Genomic DNA, 27,916 nt, shown 5'->3' with positions numbered 1-27,916 from the left:
TGAACCAGGACCGTCCATCCTTGAGTTACAGAGTGGTACTGTGCCTTGGTTTTTTTTAAGAGATATTCACAGATGTGGATGGCAATGTCTTTCCTAGTTAACCTCAGTTTATCCTAATCCCTGCGGAGCTGTATAAGCCCCCCACTTCTGAAAGGCAGCTCTGTATCAGTGGAAACACCCGGGAATGGACCACACAAAGTTCGGACCTGATCAGCACTTTGAGAGTGGTACAGTATGCAGCAGCTGGTTGCGTAGATTTTCTTGACCCTTATGGGCAATGCGTTGGCTCTGTGGCTAAGGATCTGCGCCTGTGGTTGGAAGGTTGCTGGTTCAAATCCTGTGGCCAGCAGAGGAATCCTACTCCGTTGGGCCCCTGAGCAAGGCCCTTAACCCCAACTGCTCCAGGGGTGCTGTACAAATTGTTAACCTTGTGCTTTGTCCCCAGGCTTATCTCCCTGTCTGTGTGTCTCATGGAGAGCAAGTTGGGGTCTGTGAAAAGACAAATTCCTAATACAAGAAATTGCATATGGCCAATAAAGTGATCTTATCTTATCTCACTGGACCTGCTGGAGAAACAGGATGGGACAATGGCCTCTCATACAGTATTGTTGCACTGAGCAATAGTCTTAGACACACGATACCACCCTGGGGCCATTCAAAGTAGACAAAGTGACAAAGTAGATAGCTATTAAAGTCATCCGTCCATCCGTTTTATAACAACTTCTTCCTATTCAGGTTGCGGGAGAGCCAGAGCCTATCTTGGCAAACAAGGTGCAAGACTTAGTGTACTGAGGTGGAGTCCCACACTTCTGCTGGATACAAGTTATAAGACTTCACAAGAGCTCTTGGCATTTTTTTCCTTAAACTCACATGACCTTTCACTATTTGGATTTCTGTAAAAAGCGGCATAGCTTGTGTTGTCGCAGGTTATGATAGCGTTGATGCAGAAGAGTAAGCAGACAGTACTCTATTCAGTTGTGAGAATGTAGATGTAAGGTCAACTGATTAGCCAGGTGCCAAGAGCAACTTTGTTGTCTACATGGTCTTTGTGAGAAAACCTTTGTCATAATTGGCAGAAAACATTACACAAGACCTACTGTTTACACTAGATAGTGGCTTTCAGACATAAATCAGGAATTTTTCATCCTACAGTACATAACTGGGAAATCCTTGAACTAGATCCAAAAGTTACACTTGATTTTTATGACACTGATCTTTATTTTTGATACCAGAATTGTAATAGAATTTCTGAAATTAACTTAATTTCACACCAATATGCTTCAAAATAAGAGATACACAGCAATAAGTTCAATAAAATGTACAAAAATGTGTAAATTGAGCAAAATCAGGTTTATTGAGTTTATGTACCTAGTGTTATGTTTTAAATGTTTATATATGCCTTGCTCTCACTATTCTTGTCCCATCTGTAGAATTCCTTCCAGTTAGCCTTTGAGTATTCTTCAGTTTGTGTTTTTCTTGTAGTTGGAAACCTGTAAGACAGTAATATATAAAACAATAATATTAGAGGTCATGTCCAGCATTCTCCAGCTCTGTCTTCTAGTTCAGCAAGCAGCCTACTGTTTCTTAAGTTGTCATAAAAATGTTTGTGTGCTAACTTAAGATGGCTAGTTGTCACTATAAGCCTTGTTTTAAAATTTACTGGGAGATGTCTACACCATGGTGAAGGTGTTTAATGATTCCATAATCCTAATTTAGTGATTGCTCACAATTCCCACTTAACAAGACTTCAAACCTCATAGTTACATTGGATTCTTATTTGACAGTTATTTATTAAATTTATTCTATATGTATAAATAAAATGTTAAATTGGAATTGGAACGTTGAGTGTCAAAATTGTCTGTTTGTGTAGTATTTTATTTGTATCATTGGATATATTATTGTACAGATCTCGAATTATTTTTTTATTTTGACATTTCTAAAGGTCCAAAAAGCAACTTGCTCAAAGGTTTCTGTGCACAAGTGAGTTAGGAACTCGGAAAGATTCTTAATGTTTGTTTATTATTAATTGTGACATTTATTGATAAGAATGCTTTCAAAACTTTCTCTTTGAAAACTACCGACATTTTCAGATACTATGGCACAACCATTAAGAGTCATGTTTTATTGTATTATTGAAGTATTGGACATTGGAAGACGTGGAATACTTATTGAAGTATTGGACATTGGAATACGTGGAATACTTATTGAAGTATTGGACATCTTTTTCTAGAGAGAACATGTCCCTGAATATTAAAAAAACACTTTAAGATTAAGAAAGCATTTCAGACCTGGTTCTGCATGGCTTTGATGTGCTGCTCCTGCTGGTTGATCTTTTCTTCTTGAATCGCTACCACTGCTTCTAGTTCAGTGAGAAGTCTTGACTGGACTTCTACTGAAGACTAGATAGAACGGAATCACGTTAGTGATCTGGATTTTCAGAACTGCCAGGCATGTTAGTAACAAAGCTTGATCGGACATTTTCAGTCAGTTATATGGTAGTTACGCGGTGTGCAGTGTTGTTCTATTTTAAATACTGCATGACAAACTATAAAAAAACAAAAGCTCTCTACGGAGGAACTGAAAAAGTCCTGAAATATAACTATTTTTTTTTGGTGTGTAATAAGGCTTTCCTGTTATAATTTATAGACAGGAAGCTTGCCTCTATAGATAATGACACGTTTTTGATGGTGTTTGCCTTAAGTAAGTTTTTCCTTCCAAATTCAGATTTAAAAAAAAAATTGGCTCTGTGATTGAAGCATCTAATGTGAGATAAATCCCTTTAAGAATGAAGATAGGAAATGGAAACAGGACCATCAAAGAAGGAACATGTGTTTGCCAATGTGAAAATACACTATCCCACTTACTTTGAGGAGAGTCAGATTCAGAGGCTGCTGTAGCCCCAGACTGGGTTGTGAGGTCCATTGCACCTTCCTCTCTGCAATGGCCAGTCTCTTGGCAAGGGCGTCCTTATAGACCTCCAGGGAGTCAAATTGATGCCTGAGCTCTTCGGCACTCTTCTGTAACATCTCACGCTGGACGGTGAACACTTGGCCATCTCTCTTTAAATCCGCCCACCTCTCGCGTACAGCGGCTCCCTTAGTGCGCAGCTCTGACAGTGTTTTGCTAAAGGCTGACAGGCTGTCAACGATGTTCTCCATGCGTTCGCCGCTGTAGATGGTCTCTTCCCTCAGAGCTGACGCTAGCTGCAGAAGACCATGCGAAAGAATATCAGCTTGCTCAGGAGGGGCAAAAAGCTCTTCTGGGTCTCGTCCTGGGCTTTTGTCACCCGGGCAGAGGCCAGGAAAGCAAAAGCACAACTGAATGATGTGGCTCGTCTTCATTATTGCCTGTGTCTTTTTTACTCTGCTTTTCCCTTGTGAAGACTGGGGGAGGGGGGGCTCCAGAGACAGGACAAGGGAATGGAGTGTAACTGTGAAGAGGCGTGAGACTGACAAAAACAAGAGGGAGTACCCTTTAAATGCCAGCCCATTAACTCATTAGCATGCAAACAAAATATCAACTTGTTAGATCATAATCACTAGATTTTGGGTGTGTAATTGAAACTGCTGTTTTCTGGTCCGGAAGTTTAGGTTGGATATATTTTATATTAGTTCAGGTGGGTAGCTGCGTCAGCATGCGTAGGCTGCAAAGGAACAAGTAATAGGTTTATTCCATGCTGAAAAAAAGAAAAAAGAGAACACAACGTTTCGGCCGTGGAGCCTTCTCCAGGTGTCAAGAAGAAGGCTCCACCTGGAGAAGGCTCCACGGCCGAACCGTTGTGTTCTCTTTCTTCTTTTTTTCAGCATGGAATAAACCTATTACTTGTATATTTGATATTGACAATTTAATGCCAAATGTAGGAACAGTCCACTTGACAGTAGATTGCTATGAAATATGGTATAGGTATGCCTTATTTTTTATGGCCTGTGTTTAATATGAAATATTCTTGTCTTTTTTGGAACTCTGTACAAATCACATCAGTGTTGGAAGTCACTTGTGAAAACTACAGTTCTAAGGTATTTGCTGTAAAGCACTTTGGCAAGCCTGATCACAGGTAACATACCTACTGTATACGAACATACGAACTATGTTTATTGAAAGGTCCAAACTTTCTTTATATTTATAATTATAACAACAAGAATATTTCAGTAGATAGCAAAAATATCTTAAAAACAATTCTGTGTTTAAACACCAGAGGGAAACCTTCTGTAGGACCCAAATGAGCGATAAGGCTTCTGGACTGGTTTGTGTTCAGCTGTCAGTGGTTGTGCTTTTACAGTATTAGGCATGGTTGCTGAAATAGAGAATGCAACTTTGTTCTTATGTTGTACTTTTATTTTATATAAATTACAGATTTTTAAGTCTTTCTTTTATTTTAATTACTTTCATATCATGTAATCCTTTGCTGTTTAGAACAACACAATCACTTCAAGTGACCAAAACCTCTTATTTCTTTAAAGATACCATGCTAATTATGTAAACATTGAGTGTCATACAATTGAGCTCTGAAGTGTGCAACTATTCCTAACAGTGATACAGGTTTGTGGGATGACATGCTGTAGCAAACATAGTCCAAGCATTCCTGTGTTGTTTCCTTGAACTTTTCCTTCCTTGGCATATCATCAACAAGACAGAAATAAACACCAGTGCAGAACCTTGAAGAGCATGTTTTTCTACTACCCTGGGCTATAAACCATTTTGAGACTCATTAGTTCTGGCAAAAAACACCTTTTGAAGAAATAATATAGAAATTAATTCAACAGTAATGAATTTCTGATTTTTAATGAGAATTAACATTAAAACCACAATGTAATATGTTTGTGGTTGGTTTGATAGGTTTTCTACTGTACACATTCATTTTTCTAATGGAGAGGTTCAAAGTACTCTCTTGTTGTGATTAGGTCTAAGCATAAAATGTCCCAATTAAGAAATGTTTTACAGTAATGAAAAGTGATGATGATGATAATGATGGTGGTGCAAGGGCATGGTGGGTAATACTGCTGCTTGACAGCTCTTGGGTTCTCTGTTCAATTCTGGATTGGGGGAGACCTGTGTGAGGAGTTTGTAAATTATCCCTGTGTATCCCTTCTATACATATGTGTTTCCTGTGGGTGCACCAATTTGCTTTCACTTTCCAAAGATGATAATTGGTTAGTTGGTGCCTCTGAACCAACTGTATGTGTCCTGTGATAGAATAGAAATTAAAACTTAGACCATAATGAGTTGTTTCAGTATGAATTGTGTTTTTTTATACATAGAAGAATTAACTGCTTGTTTAAAGGTTGAGGAACATATCGAGATCCTAATACTTCATTTGTAAAAGGCATGAGAATGGGACATTACCCAAGGAACATAGGTATCAGTTAAGTGAACATTTCAAGTTTTCTCTGTTGTGGAGAAACGTTACATCACACAATTCATAAAACTGCTCAAACTTTGAATCATTCAGACCAAATTGTTGTGAAACATAATAGCACATTTAGGTTTAGTAGATACTGGAACCTATGGATGAAAACGAAGGGGTACGTGATCCAGGATATCCAGTTTAAGGTTGTGCAGGTCAGTGTTATTACTATTATTTGCTTAGCAGGCAGTAAGAGGCACACCACAGGTGATAACAAGATCCCACACCTGACCTTTGTAATATCAATATGCTGATTAGAGCCACACAGTTCAGGAGAGCACAGCTGTCTTCTATCTGCTAAGAAAAGAATAGTATTGTAACGCTTCGGGGTTCTGGCGGGCACCCTTGCCGTTGCCGCTTACGGTCGGCCCCATACCGTCGGGGACGCGATCGCAGCCCTCCGGCGTCACCCAACAGGGACCCAGCCTGGTGAGCTAAAGAGAGATCTCCCCCCAGCCCAGCGGCTGTGGTCCTGCTATCACAGGGAAGGGCGGTGACGTCACGGCTCTGGTAAGCTAGCTCTTACACAGTGCCTGTCGGCCGTATGCGTTACAGTATTGAGAGTTGACATGAGTGTTAAAATCTCTTAAAATATAAATAATTTTGTCAAAATTATTCCAAAACAATCTTGACGCGTTACAAGAAAGTGTGAGGATCCTTCCAGTAAATTAGTCATTTACAAATGACTGCATTTCTGCAAACTCCTACTTGTTTTTGTTGTTAAAAACCTGGTAGCTGCATGAGTAAACTCCTGAGTTTGCACACTTCTGTCTTGACTTGCGTTAATTATGTTGTATGCTGGAGTTGTAAACTTACGATAATGCTGTTGAAGCTTGTAATTGAGCTGCCTCACAGCTCTTGGGTCCTGCGATCATGCTCATGCTGAGCTGCCTTCTCTGTGGAGTTTGTGTGTTTTCCTCCATGTTCATGTGGGTTTTTTCCCCACCTTCCAAAGAGGGCAGAGCTATCTGTAAATTGGTCATGTGTGCTGTATAGTGGGCTGGTTTTCCATGTAGGGTGTAGAGTTCTGCATTCTGCCCTTTACTTCAAGGATAGGCTGACGCCCCTGTTGTAAGGAAAAAAAATGGGCTTTGATTATTGAAGAATGGTATAGCGACATCTAGATGATATACTAGATGATATAGCGACATCTAGTGTTCAAGGGCGGAATTGCAAGACTCTGAAGGATGTAAGCCAAAGGGCTGGAAAAACAAAATAAACTAAAATTGGTTTTATCTGTTCACTTTCCTTCTGAAAATCAACAACAGGTAGGTTTTTGAAAAGTGGTGCACAGATGATGTTTAGCTTCTCCATTCATATTGTTTCTTAAAAAGCAAAAAGAATGGGAAAAACTGAATTGTGAAATTGGCACCATTTCCTCTTAACCTCCTACCACATCAGCTACCAGCACAAAAAGACCCAGGCAGGCAATGTGGAAATGCTAAACTGACACAGTTACAGCACAGCGGAGCACTTCGAAATTCTAAGCAGGCCTGTGAAGCACAGAAGCTCTTTCATTTCACACCCAGCTTGTTTATTGTTTACTTGTTTACTACACCTCACACAGCAGAGTTCCCAGTGACAACAGGATGATTTTTAGTACAGTATTGGCAAAGAACTAGGTTTCTGTATACCGGTGTAAAAATAATGTTGAGCTTCACCATTCCTATTGATTCTTAAGAAGCAAAAAAAAGGGGGAAATACTAAATTGTGAAATAATTGATGAAGAAGGCTACACAGCCAAAACATTTTTCTTGTTCTTTTCCTTTCTGCGTGGAATTAATCTTTACCTGTTCCTTTGCAGCCTACGCATGCTGACCCAGCTATAGTACCAACTCAAACTGATTTAATCCCATTTTAGTTTGCCAACCTCAACTTAGAGCTTGCCAATTACACTTAAGTCTCCTGAACCCCAGTGAAATGGAGCAGATCTAATTTATTATGATATATATATAGAATGTTTCTTAATAGGTGTCTCTCTGGCCTTCATTCTCACTAGAGCTAGTAAAAATAGACCCTGTTTTGGAGGGACCAGGGGAAGAGTGCATGTAACCTCCTCTCGTCATCATGGTTTGAGGCTATATTGGACCAGGACTAATTCAAAACAATGTCGCTTGCTTTTCCAGAAACCTTCTCTTCGTCTATCCACAAAGGCTGAGCTTTGCTAATCGGCTGGCATCTGCAAGGAACATCTCGGTCAAGACGCAGTTCATGTGTGGGGAGGATGCAAGCAGTGCCATGCCAGTGCGTGACACACTTCAGTTTTCTCTCCTGCTAAAAAGTAGCCATAGAAAAACATAAAATACAGTATTTATTGCATGATTACATTTTCTCAGTCTTTTGAAATTTTGCTACATATTTACAGATTTAAATTGATGTTTCATTGATCTTTCAATCTCTACTGTATATAAAACATGTCAAGTTGAAATTAAAATGTTCAAAATAGTGACTAGTTACCTGCATACACCATGAAAGTGAAATCATCTGTACCATGGAGCTTTTGTACTGTACTGTAATTTAGAAAACATTTAGTATCATCCTGTTTTTTCTTAGGTCATTTTCGGGAAGTCCAGTGGACCTGATTTTGTACAGGAAGTGTACACACCTGTTACTTACCACAATAAGTAAGTATTTTTCAGGGGAAAATTACATTCTTCGTTGTGTTTTTCAGTGGTTTTTAAAAGTAAAGGCTTTCTGGAAGTGGTATCAGTTTACAGCTCATCTGTAGTAGTCCTGGCACTGGAGAGTAGTGACATGGTGCATTTACATGATTAGGTGTTTTTCTATCTAACTAGCAGAAAGAATAACGTGTCGTGGTAATTTCCTTGAAACAAGAAGCCTCCTGTTTTTCTCTGTTCATGTAGAGAGACAATTCTAAACAAAATCATTAGAAAAACACTCCTTTAAAACAAAATCTTTTTATGTTCTGATGGATTGTTTTATTCATAAACAAGCTTTGTGACTATACAAGTTTTGCAGAAGTAAAGTAGCGCAAATATTCTACAGATCAGGTGTTTTTTTTTCCTTTTTGCACAGGGCTCCTGACTTTTACGAAGAAGTGAAAATCAAGCTGCCAGCCAAACTTACAGAGAGGCACCATCTCCTCTTCACCTTCTACCACATCAGCTGCCAGCAGAAACAGACCCAGGCAGGCAATGTGGAAACGCTCATTGGATACTCGGTGAGCCTCAGCTCTTTTCAGCCTAAACTGCCACATGCGGCATTAAGTGGGGGCGTGTTCAGTATGGAGGCGGAGCCTTGGATTAAGAGCAATGTGTTGCCTTAGCAATCACAGCTGTCCTGGCTGATTAAGGATGAGCCGCAGCTGTGGGGGTCCTGTGAGTCAAACTGAGAACCTCCCCGGAGGGACGAGCAGACCCCCGCAAGGGGAAAACCTTCCGGCAACAGTCCCGGAGGGGGTTGTGGAGAGAGCATTAAAGCTGCGATTATGCTTCTTTTTCTTTTCTCCTGATGATTCACCAGGGCAGGTTGAATTTTCTTTTGTTTTTGGCCTTGCTCTCCTTTTCTTTCAGTGTGGACCCCGTTAAACAGGGACAGTCCAGTCTGGACGCCGCTGTGCAAAGTGGCGTGTTTTTTCTTTTTCCTTTTTTGCTAGTCTCACACTGGTGCCTACCCCCTCAGACGGGGCATCGACCTTTATCGGTGTTCACCGCGGCCCCTCCCACTCTCACAGTGTTCCACACAGTTACCACACAGCTGAGCACCTCGAAATTCTAAGCAGGCCTGTGAAGCACAGAAGCTCTTTCATTTCACAGCCAGCTTGTTTATTCACCAAAGCCAACACAGCAGAGTTCCCAGTAATGACGGGATGATTTGTAGTTCAGTATTTACAAAGAAACGTACTCTACGGTGAGAGAAGGTGCACTTTGAAATAAATGGAATGTTGTCATGTACAGCACCGGGCCGTCTGATATTGTCATTGCTGAATTTGTCTGTTGCTGCACATTGCAATTTAACATATTTGCCAGTATTGCTTGTACTGCAAAATGTATTTTTGCTAGTTCTGTATAAGTACAAGCATTAGCCTGTTTGATAACAACATAGTTTTTGCACACCTTTGCAAAACATTGCACACTTTTGCAGTCTGGATGTTTTCGATATAGAATAAATAATATATTTAACAATGGATGCTGTGCAGGGAGGTTGTTATCCCACATTTGAAATCTGTAATCTTATATGTTTTTTAAAGGCATTATTATAAAGCTTCAGAGTTTTTGACGTCTTCAAGTAGGGTAAACCCACAAATGTGTTGCTTACCATAAACCTTACAAATAAAAGCCAAAAGGCTTTACTCAGTTGTAATTATGTAAAGCCCTTACACATGTGTTCATTTGATTTTGTTTAATTTCAGTAAATAGAGAAAACCAAGGGACGGCCATCTAGCCTATTTATCTGCTCATAGTGCTTAATCCATAGGGCTTATCTAGCTGCCTTTTGAATGAAACCAGGGTCCCAGCTCTGCCACACATGGCTTGGTAGCATATTCTAGACTCTCCCAACCCTTTGTGTAAAAAAGTCCTTACTTCTCACATTTTTTAAATTCAGATTTAAATACTCAGCTTTAAATAATCAAGTGAGTCTTTATTGTGTGTTACAGTGGCTCCCTATTGTAACTAATGATAAATTGCAAGTTGGACAGCACTGCCTACCTATAGCCTTGGATCGACTGCCCAGTAACTACTCACTGCATTCTCCAGAGGTATGTTTAATTGGCACTAATTTCACTTTGCACTTTTCTTCCTTAGAATCTACTCAGATACTTACCTCAGTATCAGGATGGATGGTTTCGCTAATGCAGTAGTATCCAAATTTTCCTACCTACTTTTTAAAATATTTATTGTGCTAGGATGTTTTTAAGCTTTATCTACCAACAGGAATTTACTGTACATACAAACAGAGAAGACTGATATCTAGGCATCTGAAATTAACCAAACAGTATTCAGCTTTACTTCAAACATTTTTTTGTTCCACAGAAAGTCCCTCTACAGAATCCTCCTGTAAAATGGGTGGAAGGCCACAAAGGTGTTTTCAGTCTTGAAATACAAGTAGTATCTTCTGTTCACACACAGGTAAGGTGCATTCCTGGTTAAATCCCCGCGAACAAACAAACTAAACTGGTTTTGTATTCGGTATTCTGCGGTATTTAAAGATTGTAGAAGGAAGTGCTTTATATTAGTGATTTATTTAAAGTAAAGACAAGAAAACTGGACATATATTCAGTAGATACTCATGTAATTTATACGTAGAGTAAGACTGCCACAACTGGCAGTAATTGTGTTGAGGGCAGTATAAAAACTTAAGTTCTTGTAATGCTCATCAAAAGAGATATGCTAGTTTAAGTAAAAAACATTTTTCCATGCTTTGTAGCCAAGATAGTTATGTTATTTAACCCTCAGAGATTTTGACTCACAATTTAACTAGACTGCAGTGTATAATTCTCCCATAATTATGTAACAGATAAGGAAAGAGGCAATACACATTAAACAGGAGTAGTACAGGGTAAATAATTAATCGGTGACTGAACCATGGACATGTGTGAGTTTGCATTTGTACTTTTGCTTTTAGCTGAGTTGCCCATAAGCCAGACCATGCAGTAGTTTAAAATCACAGTATACCTAGCAGAATGCATTTAACATTGCAGCTCACAAATCAAGGCTCATTTACTGCATTTATTTTGGAAGTTACTTGATTGAGTGTACATTCTTCTAGATTTTTGTTTAATGTGAAAGTATTAAAGGGACATCATAAAGGCCACAAATGGGAAAATGTAGTGTAGTCAGCATCATGCCAAGCACAATCTTCACTTGAGCTCTTTTGAAATCGGTCAATAAAGCAGCTACGAGTCCAAGTTTATAAAGATCATAAAGTCTTGCAGATAAGTTCATGAACCCTAATTCTGTACAGTTCAATACAGTTTATATTATACATTGTCCATCTCTTGCTGAAGAAATTAGCAGTCAATTTTAGTTCTCCCCTTGCTTCTATATAATGGGTAGCTTAAATAGACATTTAAATGGACTGTTGTGTGGTCACTACACATTTTGATAAATACCCGGTAGTATTTATAGTGTCAGTAGGGTTTAAAACTAGAAATTGCATGTTTTTTCACTCAGTAAGAATGAAATATTGTAAAATTACAAAGCACTTTGACTTTTTCTTGCTGATCAGATTGTCATATTTTTTGCATATATTCACATATTTGGTGTAATATAACACTAACATACATATAGTAACTGCATTAGTCATCTTTTTAACCTTCTGATTTTCCATTTATCTTAGATGCATTACTTTATTATTTACTGCTCTTTTGCAGATAAAGTTATGAAATAACTTTTAGTATTTAAGTGTTTTTTCTCATATGATTGCAATACATTGTACATTTACCTACAACATATAGTACGTCTAATAATAGATATTTTATAAAGTGCTTTTTATCCTTTTTTTCCCTTACTATTTTACTTCATTGGTTAATTAAACCAATTAGCCACTGCTTCCCAGACTTTGACTTACCTTTGAAATTAGCCCATTCTGCACTTCAAGCAGAATATCTTTAAAATGTGTCTTATCTACTTCTCTTGAACTCTTTTTTATTCCTTTATACTGTCTGCTTTTCTGAAATCATGAACTTTTTGCATTCTACATTTTTATAATATTCTTCAAAGTATATCATATTTGTCTGGTTTCTTACTGCATGTCTCACCTTTTCCTTATCCTATTTCACTTGTTTGAAAAGACTAGATTTATTCATTCATTCCTTCTGGATGGTGCCTAGACTACCCAGGACAGTAGCTGTGATACTAGAATTTTTGGTCTCAACTTCTGAAATCCTTGATCCGTGTGAGGAAACCCACATCTCCCATTTTGTTACATGTGACTGTATATTAATTGATACCTGAATTTGACAGTCTGTAGTATTTCTGCCCTTATGCCTTTTGAATTTTTTTATAGATCTGATCTGCATATATTCTGAGACCCCTATTCCTACTTCAGTTCCTGTGCCTGAATGTATAATGCTACACCTCCACCTCCTCCATCTTCCAGTCTCTTCTGAACATTGTGTATCTGTGTTACTGCTGTGTTATTCACTGTCACTTTCAGCTATCCATGTCTCTTTACTTCCCTTCACATCACACACATATGGCGATACATTAGATTGTGTTTCTTGTATACAGTTCCTAACAGTCCTGGCATTTATATATAAGCATTAATTACCAGGTCCTTTGAAGTCCTGCTTTTTTCCTGGAGGGTTTTCTTTTTGTCTCCACTCTCTGTGTTTATTGTGTTGTTCACTTTTCTATTGTAGTTTAAATGTTTTGGATTTTCTTTGTACTGTAGATCATTCCCCAGGCAGATTGGTACAGTACCTTTCTCATTCAGTTGTAATCTAGCATATCTTGTTCCCACTGGCCCAGAGTGCAGAAGCATCCTTCAGAATATCATACAAATGCAAGGAAAGACCATGATTAATTCTTCATTTAAGATGGAGTTAGCTAAGAAAGTGGTTTCCTTGGTTTGTATCAAAGCTGTTATTGCAACTTTTGTAAAACAGAAATATCCTGTTTTTTTTTCCCTAGGATAATCATTTGGAAAGGTTCTTCACTCTGTGTCATGCCCTGGAGGGTAAAGTCACATTTCCAATTCGTGTTCTGGAAGAAAAGATTCCTGAAAGCAAGCTGGAGCAGGAGCTGAAACTGAGCATCATCTCCCTTTCCTCGTCTCGGCTGGAGCCCCTCGTCCTCTTCCTGCACCAGGTTCTGGACAAGCTCTTCAGGTTGATTGTGCAGCCCATGGTAATCGCAGGACAGACAGGTAGGGAGGCCTTCTTTCTTTGGAGAACTGAGGTCACATTGTTTTGATATTCACTAAATCAAGTCAAAATTGATTTTCATTAAATAATAATTTCTTACACTTATATAGCGCTTTTCGTGACACTCCACTCAAAGCACTTTACAGGTAATGGCGACTCCCCTCCACCAATGTGCAGCACCATCTGGATGATGCAATGGCAGCCATAGTGCACCAGTATGCTCACCACACACCAGCTCTCAGTGAGGAGGAGAACAGAGTGATGAAGCCAGTTCATAGATGGGGATTATTAGGAGGACATGATTGGCAAAGGCCAAAGGGACATTTGGCGAGGATGCCAGGGTAACACCTCTACAAATTTTTCAAAACTCCCTGGGATTTTTAATGAGCACAGAGAGTCAGGACCTCGGTTTTACGTCTTTATTTTTTACATAACCTGTTGTTGTTTGAGTTAGGTTGCTGCAAAATATATATTTTTTCTATTAATCAGCGAAATCTCGTTAATATAATCATGCGCTCAGGCTTTCCTTTTATGTGGTTCAATCCACGGCAACATATCCAAGAGTGGTGGGTATCTGGAACAAGCTATCTGTTAAGATAAGAGAGAGATAAGATCACTTTATTGGCCATATACAATTTCTTGTATTAGGAATTTATCTTCTTGCATACCCCAACTTGCTCTCCATGAGACACACAGACAGGGAGAGAAGCTTGGGGTCAGAGCGCAGGGTCAGCCATTTATACAGCACCCCTGGAGCAGTTAGGGTGAAGGGCCTTGCTCAGGGGCCCAACGGAGTAGGATTCCTCTGCTGGCTGCGGGATATGAACCGGTAACCTTCCAGCCACAGGCACAGATCCTTAACCACAGAGCCATCGCACTGCCCCCTTTTTTTGTTGAAGTCAATAACCTTGCTTTTTTCAATGAACGGCTGAGATCCTCAACTAAATGGACTCGATTAGCTATTAAATAGAGTTCTTGACTGAAGTTCAGGAGGGATGATGACAACCAAGTCACCCTTTGCCCCAGCTGTCCCGAATCATAATCATTCTCAACATTTTTGGACAGCTGTACATACACATCTTTAGCAAATCTCTCTTTTCATATTTCATCTCACGTGTCCTTTTCCACCCCTCCACTCCTTCCCCATCTTTCCAGCAACCCCTGGGTTTACATCTCTCTGCATGTGGGGTCCCAGCCTCCAGGTCCTCCAGGCATGTTAAGCCAAACTTCAGTCAGTAAACTCAATAATACCTACATACTCCTTAACTGCATGTAATTCTCGGACGTTATTTCTCGTGAACTACCAAATGGACAAGATGGGCTGTCTCCTCTCATCTGTAACAGTAATTGTGGCCCAAATTGTTCTCAAGCTAGCAGCGTGGATCAGTGGTGAGGGTTCTTGCCTCATATCTGAAAGGTTGTAAGTTTGAATCGCAGGCAAGGTACTACTGTTGTACCCTTAAGCAAGGCCTGATTTGTTCTAGCAAAAAAGCCAGCAGTAAAAATCGGTATGAATGTAAGTTTCTTTGGATGAAAGCATCAGTCATATAAGGATTAGTCTTATGTTCAATGATGTCTGATCTGTTTTACAGCCAACCTTGCCCAAATTGCTTTTGAATCTGTGGTGTCAGTCGTGAACAGCCTCCACAACAGCCAAGAACTTGCCAAGGATCAGCATGGACGAAACTGTCTCCTGGCCTCATATCTGTATTATGTGTTCAGACTTCCAGATACACAAAAAGAGATATTAAGCACAGGTAATATCTGAACAGGCAATTTTTTTTTAAATAAAGAATCGTTATGTTCTTTCATATATTGTCATGTCAAGCTGTTATTTCAGAGGCCAGTTTGAAAAAAACAAGTAGACAAGGTTCTGTCTTCAATCTTGTGGGAAATAAGAAAAACAGTCTTTCTCCATGTGAGAAATTGATTATGTTTTTTAGAAGTGTAACATTGAGTGGACAAGGAACATTCATGAGTGAATTCTAGAATTCTAGGCTCTTATTTCATTTGGTTTCATAGAGATAGTTTAATCTAAATCCCAGGCCGGACAAACGTGATTTCAGACAGTAGATTTCAACAGACCACACTGGCAAAGGCATGCAGCAATGTGAACACGCTGTCTCCTGGCCTCAGGATCGGGGACGTCCCTGCTCCACCCGGAAAGCCGCTACAACACGATGGGCCGTGCCAGCGCCTCCTCTGTGGGCACCAGGCTCCTGCAGTCCCGGGTCCTCAGCAGCAGCAACCCAGACATCCCAGCCCCACAGACTGCTGACGACGAGGAGGTGAAGAGCATCCTGAACTCCAAGGTGCTGCACCAGGGGCTGTGCTGGGGAGTCTAGAGGGGGATCCTTCTCCCCATTCACAAAAATAATTAATGCATCATATAAATATAAATATAAACGTACATATTATATATATATATTAAGTTTTAAATATAATATATATTAAGTACTCCGAGTTTACAAAATAAATTAGATGAGTTTTTATCAGCATGTTTGTGTGCACATACTGTATAGGTCTGTTTGTCTCAGCAGCGGCAAGTCACGATAAATAAGATAAGATAAGGCACACATCCCTCCTTTTAGGACATTGAACAGAAGACTTAGAGGTCACAAATGGAAAGTGTATTTAAATCCGAAAGGATTTAAGGATTTAAAGGAGGCAGATCTTTGCACAAAGTACTGTGGTAGTGTGGAACAGGCTTGTCGTTAAACTGGAAACCCTGGTTTCTTCAAGAAATGACTGGGTGATATTACTGTCTATACTAACTACCATAGGGGGTAAATAGGCCGAGTGGCTTCCTTTTGTTTGTAACTGTTTCTATATCCTTTTTATTTTGTTGCTTTTACAGTAAATCTTCTAAAAGCCCTTCAAAACCATGGACATGTTGACTAATACTTAGGGTAGACTTGTAGTTTACCTTAGAATAGTTTCTGACGTATTTGTGTTTGTGCCCGAGTGAGTTCTCAGAATTGGCAGAGATTTTGCCTTAGTGGGCTCCAGCTTTGTTCGCTGCCACAGGAAAACGTCATGATCACCCCTTCCTTGTGATGGCAAACTGTTCAGAAGCATTCCTGCGGGATAACTGCACACATCAGCCACGCAAGGGAAAAAATTCCATTGGTGACGTCACATATTGTACTGTCTGTGCCTCCACTCCCAAGCCAGAATCAGCACGTGTAGGCACGGTTAATTTTGTGGAGAAATGTGTTACATTTGAGGGTGTTATAAGTAGTAGCAGTTGTTCTTACTACAGTATGTATCATTCTCTGTCTGTTTAATCATAGGATTAAAGCCAAGTCATAGCCGAGTCTAATATGACTGTGCGTTTAGGATGTATACGGTTAGAATCCATTTAAAGCAGTGATAGGTACAATTTAGTTTCCTGTCTTGTTTGCTTAAAAACTGCAGTGTTTGCAAGAGGAATTAAAACAGCATTTTAAGACTGTAATCAATTAAAGCCTTTAAAAAGTTCTGCTAGCACAGAAGTAAATTTCAGAGAAAAGGCACGATTCAAAGCAGGTATCCAAGTTAAATTTGTTAAGACGTGATTTGCTGAGTTTGTGAAATGTCTTCTTATTTCCTCAAATTTCTTTCCCCTCAGGGCCTCAATAACCCTGGCAACCGCATGTCTTCCTATATAGAAGTTGCCAACCACTTCCAAAATGTTTCAGGGGGTCCCAGACCTACAAATAAAAAGGTAGGCACTGTCCACTAGAGGGCGATGCAACATTAAGTGTCCATAACAACGTGGGAATTATTGCCAAGTTCATTACTAGTGATTGAGACCCTCTCTACAGGTTATTGCACATCCATTACTTAGATTCATGTACATTTAGAAGCATAAAAACTTCTAATAAAACTTCACGTAGTGATATTACAATCCTGTAATGTTTCCTAAAAATAGACTATTATCTACTGACATCAACATCACACACTGACATCAGCATCACACTGTACTTCATGAACATGCTGTTTCTTAAAGATCAAAGGTTTCACACACAGTGGACCTGTTAATTAAGTGCCTCTCTGTTGGTAAGCCCTGGGTACAGTGTATGCTTGACTCACCTTGTTCTTTGTAAGCATCTAATCAAGGAATACTGTGTTCAGTTTTGGACACCATACAAAGAAAATTATATTATAGTCCCAGAAAGAGTTCAAAGATGAGCAACAAGAATGATTCCTTCTTCAAAGAGGATTGTCATAGTCAGACAGGTTAAAGGAGCTGAGTCCTTGCAGTGCACAACAAAGGAAATTGATCAAACTACATAAAATCCCAAGGGTATAGATAGAGCAAACACAAGAGAATGTTTCACATTCAGTGCTTCAAGAAGGACGTAAGGTTACATTTGGAAACTAAATGGGACTTTGCTTAGGACAGAGAGTAGGAAATGCCTATTCAAGAGTTGGGGGTTTGCAGATTAGAATTCCCTTTCTTAGCTTCTTGGTATTGAGTTTGTGAGGTAAGGCCCCAGTTCCAGATACAACATTTTATTTTTTTACACCCCTTACAGCAATTCCATGAGGAGCTTGCTCTTCAGATGGTTGTCAGTACTGGAGTGTGCAGAGAAAATGCCTATAAATATGCCTGGTTCTTCTTTGAGCTTCTGGTAAGGATCTATGGACTTTGCCTCACTGTAAAAGAAGAGTCTTCACAAGTTAGGGTTTTTTTGGAAACTGTGTAATGTAACTGTATGTATAAATGCAAACAGAATCTCCTATATGTGTGAAGACATTTTTAGCATCAATAACATTAAATGTTTTTTAAATGAAGAAATACCCTCAGGAACCTCTGCCTCTGTATTTAGCACTTTTAATAATTTGCTACTAGACCTTTTAAAACAAAAGTATTTTAATTCACCTCAATTTAAAGTGCTATAACATTTCTAGTCAAAATAGTGCCTTAACACTTCTTTCTGAAAGCTACTACATCCAGACAAAAGTGATGAGACCCAAACGAATGAATTTGTAGTATGCATACAGAATAATGTGTTGTGGACTTTATGTCACAAAAAGATTTATACTTAAATTGATAATGTGATACTTCATAGCAATTTGAAAGACTCCTGGGCTGCCTCCTTGGTCAGATCTTTTTAACCCCGGCTTGTCATAATCGTGAACTGAAACAGGATAGATACGATTCATGTGATAACCAGTTAAGTAGCCAGAATGTATAAAAAATCAAGCACAATGAGGTTAACATTTCCATACCCCAGTCTGGTGCATTGTTCCAAATATGACTGTTACGGTTCCCCGCAACCAGAGACAAGCCTCTAACTCTGCCAATTCGAGAAGGCGTGGCCCGTAGGACTAATTAACCAATCAGTTCTCCTGCTCACCACCACATCTCCCAGACTACTTTAGAGCTATCCACAGTTAGCTCGGTGCTCGGTGTTGGGTTTCAGTGGCGAGCCTCACGTTCACGCTTTCTGAAAGTTAACCTTCTTGTGTGTTGCTGGTTCCTGCACTCCGTTTCTGCTTGACCACGGCTTTCGGATCTCACTCTATGGTTAAGAACGCCTGGCTTCTTGACCCCTGTTCCTTAAACTTAAGTAAACTACCGCTGAGGGTCCTCAGGACCATCTACTCCAGCTTACACTGGCGTAACAGTGACTACATTCATGTCTCTTGGTGTTTGGTAACTCCGCAGGTGAAGAGCATGGCCCAGTACGTCCATCAGATGGAGAAACATGACATCCCTCGTAGGAGCCGCTTCTCTGATAGGTTCAAAGATGACATCACCACTATAGTGAATGTAGTGACTGCTGAGATTGGGACAATTTTAGTGAAACAGCAGAAGGTAAACGAAGACTCGTCCTATGATCCCAGCTGACGGAGCAGCTCTCATTATGGCACTGCATCCTTCTTTCAAGTAGAAGTTGTGGGACCATTAGCTCCAGTATTAACACAGCTCCTTAATTGCAGAATAGATGTGGTATATATTGCAGGCGTAAACCTTGAATCTCATAACTGATATACAACACACTCTGTTGAAGCAATCATATTCATTTTGATTGTGATCTAGTGAAATCGGATGATTTCCAGACTGACACGTTGTTCTGACAAATGATAAATTAGTAATTGCAGAATGTGATGGTAGTTGCTGCTTTGCGTGACATAACCCTTAGCGCTCTGCACTGATTTGCCAACAGAACAGCAGATGCAGCAGAGAAAATCAGTCTGAAATCTGGCAGAGTAGATTAGTGCCATCTAAATTATTCAACTTTATTGAAACACATTTTTTATGGCTTAAAGAAGAATTACCTTAATGTTAAAGGTATGTAACCTGAATCAAAGAAATTTAGATTTGCCAATTAGATTCTTGCATAAGTATTCAACCCCTTTGCTGTGGTAACCCTAAATCAGTACAGGTGTAAAAGAACATTTTTAAAGGTCATAAAATTAATCTCTCTGTCTGTGTGAAATGTAAGTTGTTTAACATTATACTGCAGAGTAAACACATCTGTCTCTATAAGTTTTCACAGTTCCAGGTTGAATTTCAGGCTATAACTCACATAATATGAAAATGAATAGTGATGATGAACAAAACAGGAATACAGTGGTACAGAGGCAAAAATCAGGAGGTTGCAAGCAATATAGAATGTGCTTATCAATCATAAAACTGGGTTGAATGACAAAGACTCAAAGCTTAAGGCCCACAGCCACAGTGGTGTTACAAGAAAAGAGTGGAATTCCTTGAGTCGCTCAGACAAGGTCCTGACTTAAATCCAATATAATACGTTTAGAATTGAAGACTGTAGTGGTCCATTACAGATTACTAGTGAACTTGCAGGAATTGGAGACATTTTGTCAAACAATTGTCAAAATGTATATCATCATGCTATACAAAAGTAGCATATACCTATCCAAAATGACACAGCATTAATTTCTGTTAAAGCTGCTTCTCCTATGTCCTAATTTAGGGAGCTGAATAATTACACAACATTCAACCTTCTTGGCATATAACAGTGTTCAGTTTTAAATCACAAAGTTCATTTGAAAAAAGGTGCATATGTTTGTAAGGCACTGAATTGATCTGCCTTTTTACAGTTGGCATGAAAGATGTTGTGATGTTGAGTGGCTGCTGATTTTGGACTTTTTTAAAAGCACTCTGTATAACATTGCACTTAATTGGTTTTAGGAAGTTGAGCAAGCTGAGAAGATCAACATTAGCTTGGCGTTTTTCCTGTATGATCTCCTGTCTCTCATGGACCGCGGCTTTGTGTTTCACCTTGTGAGGAACTATTGTAATCAGGTAAGTTGTTCTGTTTATTGTATTGTACCAAGGACTAATGAAAAATGAAGTCAACAAGTCCATTGGTTTCAATAGACGCTATTTTCAAAGTGGATATACAGTATTCTAAAACCACTTCACAAATTATACGAAGGAATGACATACTGTATGTACAGCAGATTAAATGTATGGTAGGTCAAGTACATAGAAACAATTAGGTATTCAGAAAATAATTTGTATGGAACTGTGACAAGAAAAAATAGGAAGTTGATTCAAATTGAGCTAAGAAATGTTTTAGTTTTTAGAGGCATTTGTGTTATTTCACTCTTATTCCAGGAGAGACTGAATAAAAGTTTATTTCCTTTTTGTGACTATAGGGTATAAAATGTGTTTTTCTGATATTCACTGGTGTGGAGTAACATGTTTTACTTGAATCTTAAGTAGGCTACATTTTCCTTTATGGAGTTGACAAGTCACTCTTTTTCAGATGTCAGCAAAGTCCGTCTCGATCCCGACTCTCATATCGATGAGGCTGGAGTTCCTGAGGATCCTGTGCAGCCATGAGCACTATCTCAATATCAATCTCTTCTTTGTCAGTCCAACCTCTGCCCCAGCCTCCCCTTGCCCCTCTATCTCCTCCCAGGTGGGTCTGTGGTTCTCAAGTCTTGACAAGATGATCGCTCTCTAGTCTCCTAAGTAATGTTGCATTTTTCCCAGTTTTTTTACCATTACACATTAACAGAATTTTTAATCGATACAGGACATTTTCTAACTAATTGGAATTATCAAAGACCTGCTCATATGCAAGGGGTAGCTAATGCTTTAACAATCTAATAGATACACAAATAATACAGTTCTTTCAAGATAGCACACATAATGCAGCAATGAAATTTAGTACATAATACAAATACTGTAAAGCAGTGAAAAAAACATTTTAAGAAGAGCTGTGTCAGTGTGCAAAGAGGTCGGAGGTCATTTCCATGTAGAAATAAGAAAGAAATGAAAAAGTACAATATTTTGGCTGTTGTGTCTTAGTCATGTGGGAAAAATATGTCCCCTTGTGTAATGGTAGAAGATGCTATATTGACTCAACATAACCAGTGTTTGATGACAGGAACTCTCAGGCAAGGCAGGCATTGATCATGCCAGTAGCCTCTGACTCAGTGGGTCTCTAACCCTGCTCCTGTGACTGCTCCTTTCATATCAGCCGAGTTCTTTAATCTCCTGTGTAATCGATGTCTTGATTCAAACGGATTGCTTATATGGCTGTTTTGGCACTCAGTGCTTTGTTTTTAGCTATACCAAGTACTTATTTTGCCGACAAATTCGGATCTTTAAGCAGTCTTTCCTCAACTGGCTCTTATGAGTTTGTTTCCTAAATTCTGACTGCGCAGCTCTTAATAGGAAATCCGTTTGAGACAAAGAAAGGCAGGTGGGGAAGATAATACATCAAACACTCCCACAGTGACTTTTTATTTCCTTTTCTCCTGAGGTCTAGTTGGGACCGTGTCCGGTATCACACCGCAACTGCATGAAGTTCAGCGATTTCTGAACTTCAGATATTGGTCCAGAGTTGATAGCAATTCTAAACCCCAGTCATTGTTTTGGCAATGAAAGCAATTTTAAACTGACATCAGTTAGTGTGTATTTAAAATCCCAGCTAGAACATAAACCAGACATGACAGCAGTCCCCCAGGAGCAGGTCTGGGAATCACTACTCTTGCTATCTGTATAAACACCTATGATGTTGACAGTGTTGTTCATTGTGAATCATTCTCCTTGCTAACTGAGTCTCTTCACTGGCCAGAACTCGAGCTCTTGCTCCAGCTTCCAAGACCAAAAGATTGCCAGCATGTTTGACCTTTCTCAAGACTATAAACAGCAGCACTACTTGACGGGACTGCTCCTCACTGAGCTCAGCGCAGCAGTGGACATGGAGACCGAGGCGTGAGTGAAACTCATTTCTGCCCAAGCACGGTACTGATGGTGGTCCTGCCGGGACTAGACACTACTGACTAACATTTCTGATGAGCACATGAAAACATTCTAGGCAATGTCTCTGCTTCTTCTCTGAAAGCCAACATCTCTGTGCAGGACAGCTTGTTTTTGATGAGAACATGTTCTGTGGAAGAACAAGAAAAGTAATGGTAAAGAAAGAGCATGTTGCAAAAAAAAGAATGAAACCACACTGCTATCTCTTATAGCACACAGGACACACTCTGCACGGATGCACAAAGTAGGAAGATAACCAAAGTGCAAAGCTCACCACAGCAAATATACTGATGCACAAATGAAATGCAATACTCATGACTAATAGATTTATTTGAAACATACATATTAAAATCACAGAATATACCAGTCAATTAATCATGATAAATGCCCAGCATGAAAGGAGACAAGCTCTGAAAGTGAAAATGTTTCAGGATTAGTTATGGCCATGAGCTTCCTGAACATTAATCCTGGTAGCGTTAATGCACAGCCCTAATCAGCCTTAGGTTACATTGCTGTGTACATTACAGCACTCCTGTGCAGCTGCATCAGCTAGCAGTTGTCTCCTCTTGATGGGATTGGCAAATTGATCCCTCAGACATTCTATTGTCCTCAGGTTGACCATGGCATGGCCTTTCATGAAAGTCATGCCATTGTAATCCTAGCAGTGTTTCGCATTGTCGTGCTGGAAAATGAACACGTAAGGCTTGGCTTGCAGGAATGAAAAATCTGTTTGCCCAAGGATTTAGTCAGGGTATTGGTGAGCGATTAGTGTTGCTCTTAATCTGCACCCAGAGGGGTTTTTATGATTGAAGGAAATTTCTGTAGACATCATCACACTTCCACCTCATCACTGATTGAATTGAACAATGCAACACTTAGCATAAGTCACATCTCAAGGTCTCTACATGTTATTTATCATCAGGTCTATCATTGACAACACATGACAATATATTCCATGTCCCTTATTTTTCCAAATGCAACATGAATTAATATACATACATTAGTATATGATTACCAGCAGATCAGTATCAAGCTCTGTGTTGGATTGTTGCCCCCCTAAATTTGCTTATTATTTCCATGAGTTTACAGAGAAATTCGTTATGAATAGGAGGCCTGTCTTTGTCTGCACACAGTATTTCAAATACACATTACAAGTATTTTATTTGACGTTTGTTCCGATCAAAAATATTCCTTGTATATGAAATTGTAGGGTATGACATCCTCCTGTTCTCCCTGAGCTTATACACTCATTCTCAGCTGCTTTTCGTGCTTTTCACCACTGCTCCCCACCCATTCCTGCCTACTCTGTCTTTCATTCTCCTGCGGCTCCTTTATCCACTACTTTCTCTCTCTCCCTCACACCTGAAGGAGGCTCCCCAGCCGAAACGCTGTGTCTCTTTTCTTCGCCTTTCAGCGTGGAATAAGCCTTTACCTGTGCCCATAAAGACGCTCGGCTGATTCTGCGCACCCATACGGTCTTGTCTCCTTGCTCTCCTAGAATGGGCAAAGTTCAGCGGAAGGCGATCAATGCCACCCACAGCCTGCTGTGCTCACACGACCTGGACCCCCGGTGCAGCCGCCCTGAAGTGAGGTCCAAAATAGCGGCTCTTTACCTGCCTCTCGTCAGCATCGTCCTCGAGTCCCTCAACCATTTAGACTTCACAGGTCAGTCCAGGGCGGGATTTACTCCTCTGGGGATCACTGAGTGGGCGTTGAGAGAGATCTCTACCTGAAATGAACAACCAGCAGCAGAGCCCAATGATATGAAAACAGAAACTGGATTTCGCTTGCTCCGTTGTGTGGCTTATTAATTTTGTGTAACGGCTTCTGATCTTTGAAGTCCTTGCCTGCCTATTTCCCTGGCGACTGCTAGTAGTTGGTTTAAAGGCAGAATTTCCAGCCAAGAGGCACTGTTGCAGGACTGGGCTGAACAATACCATACTCCTGCTCTGGCTCCTGGGTTTCCAGTCTCTTTATCTGATCCTGGAATTTTTGTTGAAGTTGTTCTGGCATTGCCCTGTACGTTTGAGCTGGAGTAAAAATATACAGTGAATGCAATGTTGGGAAATGTAATTTTCTTATGTTTCTTTTACAATCTTCTCATTTGAGAAAAAATGTTCCTGCTTTCTGGATCAATGTTCTTGCAGTTGCTGAGTCTCGGGGAGGGAAAGGAAAGTCAGGAACCCCAGAAGAGGAGAATGAAGCTGTGACCCCCATCAGTCAATCTGTTGCTATGGCAATAGCAGGGAATCCTTTCAGTACTCTTGCAAGAAGCACCATTTCATCTGTGGTATGAGCAAAAATTACACCTAATAAACATTAATGAAAATGTCTGCATAGTACTGAATTTCTTTGTATATACAGTAACAACTTTTTATTTAAATTATTTCTATGTAGTAAAACTAATTGAATGCAATTGGACAGTCCTTTCATTTTATTTATATGCTTTATTGATGTTTACAGCCTGGTACGTTTTAATTCTGCTTTGAAGGGATTGCGTTTGTTGCAAATATTGGTTAATCTTCAGACAAGGTGGGAATATCTTCAGTAAGCTCTGTGAAGAGAGCCTCTAGTTCACAATTACAGCAGGATAGAATTTGAAAATGAAGCAACTTGTCAGATAGTCAGATAATTAGGCACAGGTAAACAGCCATACAGATCAATAGAGTGAAAGCATGGAATATCTGTGGTTTGTCACTAGGAATGTTTCTCTTTTTCCAGTCTGGCAAACCATGTGGCACATTGACAGTTGAAACCAGTCGAAATCTGCTCATCTGTTTCTTGTGGATCATGAAAAATGCTGATCAAAACCTCATTCAGAAATGGGCTATGGACCTGCCCTCTTCCCAACTGAACCGGCTTTTGGAACTACTCTATATATGCGTTTCCTGCTTTGAGTACAGGGTAAAGATTTTTCCTTTATAAGCAAATGGTTCTATTGCAAATGTGAAAATTATTTATGCACCTCTAAGAGATGGATTAAATAACTAAAACCTGTAAATATTAATTTGAACAGACAATTCAGTTAGGTCACAAAATTCTCAAGAGCTATGATTCTCAAATTGCAGGCATTCAAGGTAGGGCACATACTTTAATGAAGAACTGTTTAATGGAAAGTACAGTTAAATGTAATTAATGGAGTACCACAGGGATCTGTAAGAGGAACGCTGTTCTTCCTAATTAATATAAATTATCCATGTTCTGGTACAGTATAGCTAACTGTCAAAACATATTAACTGCAAAACAAATTAAAAGAGAATTAGACTAAATTCAGGACTGATCAAATAACTGTCAGATAACATTTAAGTTCAGGAGTGGTCATGAATGAGCATATTAATGAGACATTCCTGGGCTCAAAGGAATGTCATAAGCTGCCAGGCTTGAACAGAGAAGACTACAGAATTGGACAAAAGTGGAAGTTATATGGGAGTGCTGAGAATAGGAGCTAGTGTTTCACACGAGTGTTTTGGGAGTGTTTTGAAACAAATTGGCCCAGCCATGTTGTTGAAGAGGCTTCCTTCAAGAAATGGCCAGACGATATCCTTGGACCAGTTAGTTGCCAAAAAAACCAACCCAAATGAGCTAGCTGTATCGAATGTCCTCCTCTTGTTTGTAATCGTTCTCACGTTTTAGGCAATACAGATAATAGATACTTTGCCCCCCTCATTCGATTGACTGTTCTTAACACTGCCATTGCGTAAATAAAACGATCATGGCTCTCAGCCCTGCAAAGATAAAGACCAAGACTGACTTTTCTTCTCAGGCTCGAAGACTATGCATGTGAAGAACTCTTGCCATAAAGTCTGTCTTTTGCAACATGCATTAATGCAGTGTGTTTCGGTGTGTTTTGTCCAGGGGAAGCAGAGCTCCGACAAAGTGAGCACCCAGGCACTGCAGAAATCCCAGCAAGCCAAGGCCCGGCTGGAGGAGGCTCTGCTGGGAGGCATGGGGGCCCGAGGAGAGATGATGAAACGTAGTCGCGGGGTCCTAGGTAAGGCCAGCTGCACACCTAGCTAAGAGATTCCACTCCTGCCTCCTTTGATAGGAATAGAGATCTTGGCTTTTATTGTCCGTGAAAAGCACGAGGGAAAAAGAAACTTCAAAGAAATTCCTTTTGAAGTTTTCCAAACCGTTTGGGGGCAACGGAAGGCATTATTTCACCGTCGGCACAGAGACCAGGATCAGACAGCAATTTTTTCAGAGAGTAAAGCGAGAATTTAGGGTGAACGCACCCTAAATGCGCTCACTTGCTTGCAATTCTCAGAAAACCGTTTCTGAAAACTAATCGGCTCAAATTAAACACATTTACACCTCTAGGTAAGAATTTACCGAGCTGTAAGTCCCAACACACCTCTACATCTGTTCCTCTTCATTTCGTGTTCCTTTACCACAGTAATATTAGAACAGTATTATAAATATCTGTATTTTCACACAGGCAATGACAGGACGCTGGGACAAAACGAGAACTTGAGGTGGAGGAAAGATCTGACCCAGTGGCGGCAGACCAATGAGAGACAGGACAAGTATGTGTTCATTACTGATCCCTCTGCAGCTCCACTTGGGTTATGTTAGTGTAATTATGATTTCACCAAAACTTCCAAGTTTTTTATTTTCTCATTATTGTCACAATATAATAAGTACATACAGTAATGTGTTTTACTGTATATGATATTATTATACATGTACATACAATATATGTACAGTATATGTAAAACAGGGGGTTATGAAGTTTGAAATTAACATCTCCTAAGGACAAGTGCATTTAAGGCTTACAAAATGTGGCATACCTTTACGCAGAAGGTTGTTTGAGCGAGGAACAAGCTAACCATCCGTGTGGTTGGAACTGATACCCTGGCTTCCTACAAGAAACAGCGGAAGAGATCCTTGGATCAATTTGATATCAGTAACCAAATGAGCTAGAAGGGCCAAATTACTGTCCTTTGCATACAAAATAATAAGCTTTCTATACATATATATTAAACAACAGTTTCTTGTTTTTACCTTGCTCCCCGTAATAATTATTTTTTAAAAAGAACATTTCAGTAATTAAGGATTTGGGTAAATTGTTGGATGTATTGGTACTAAGTTTAGAAATCTGCATTCTGTTGTTCAGTATTTAGTTTTTTTATCTGTTCTTCTCATCGGACATGTGTCAAAATAGTACTATATATTACACTCAAATAGAAAATCTGTTCATATAAGTGTATATAGCCAATTATAAATGAGTGTTTAAAAATGGGGAGGTAACCTCTTCTCATTTTATTCAGAACTAAGGCAGAGCTTGACCAAGAGGCCATTATCAGTGGTAACCTGGCCACAGAGACTAACCTAGTCATTCTTGACTTGCTAGAAACCCTCATCCAGGTAAGTGCACTAGTCTTTAAGACAAAACTGTTCCTGCTGCTCTGTGAATCATCCTGTTGTTCGCCATTCAGTGTTTTTCTCTGTATGT

At 39.6% G+C, this 27,916-nt stretch overlaps 2 protein-coding genes across 3 annotated transcripts in view; one reads left to right on the top strand and one right to left on the bottom strand.

The window, feature by feature from the left end:
- dock8 (dedicator of cytokinesis 8) overlaps positions 1-27,916 on the top strand; it is an 83,308-nt gene that overhangs the window by 40,494 nt on the left and 14,898 nt on the right. For both annotated transcript variants that reach the window (XM_006626867.3, XM_015367848.2), the window contains 20 exons: positions 7,531-7,648; positions 7,958-8,028; positions 8,441-8,585; positions 10,023-10,124; positions 10,399-10,494; positions 13,000-13,234; positions 14,825-14,989; positions 15,369-15,544; positions 16,843-16,938; positions 17,753-17,848; positions 18,889-19,038; positions 20,380-20,493; positions 20,960-21,115; positions 22,280-22,419; positions 23,963-24,129; positions 24,612-24,754; positions 25,186-25,368; positions 26,320-26,455; positions 26,900-26,987; positions 27,732-27,828. In XM_006626867.3, the coding sequence (XP_006626930.2) occupies positions 7,531-7,648; positions 7,958-8,028; positions 8,441-8,585; positions 10,023-10,124; positions 10,399-10,494; positions 13,000-13,234; positions 14,825-14,989; positions 15,369-15,544; positions 16,843-16,938; positions 17,753-17,848; positions 18,889-19,038; positions 20,380-20,493; positions 20,960-21,115; positions 22,280-22,419; positions 23,963-24,129; positions 24,612-24,754; positions 25,186-25,368; positions 26,320-26,455; positions 26,900-26,987; positions 27,732-27,828 (2,674 nt within the window). The remainder of the gene's footprint in view (positions 1-7,530; positions 7,649-7,957; positions 8,029-8,440; positions 8,586-10,022; positions 10,125-10,398; positions 10,495-12,999; positions 13,235-14,824; positions 14,990-15,368; positions 15,545-16,842; positions 16,939-17,752; positions 17,849-18,888; positions 19,039-20,379; positions 20,494-20,959; positions 21,116-22,279; positions 22,420-23,962; positions 24,130-24,611; positions 24,755-25,185; positions 25,369-26,319; positions 26,456-26,899; positions 26,988-27,731; positions 27,829-27,916) is intronic.
- LOC107079960 (angiopoietin-related protein 3-like) lies at positions 1,332-3,437 on the bottom strand. The gene is made up of 3 exons (XM_015367852.2): positions 2,865-3,437; positions 2,289-2,399; positions 1,332-1,490 (listed from the first exon to the last, which is right to left on the bottom strand). Exons 1-3 carry the CDS (start codon positions 3,339-3,341, stop codon positions 1,461-1,463), a joined length of 618 nt encoding a protein of 205 aa, XP_015223338.2. The 5' UTR covers positions 3,342-3,437; the 3' UTR covers positions 1,332-1,460.

The sequence above is a fragment of the Lepisosteus oculatus genome, chromosome 3, assembly GCF_040954835.1.
Source record: "Lepisosteus oculatus isolate fLepOcu1 chromosome 3, fLepOcu1.hap2, whole genome shotgun sequence".
Lineage (NCBI taxonomy): Eukaryota > Metazoa > Chordata > Actinopteri > Semionotiformes > Lepisosteidae > Lepisosteus > Lepisosteus oculatus.
This window is presented reverse-complemented; position numbering and strand designations above follow the sequence as displayed.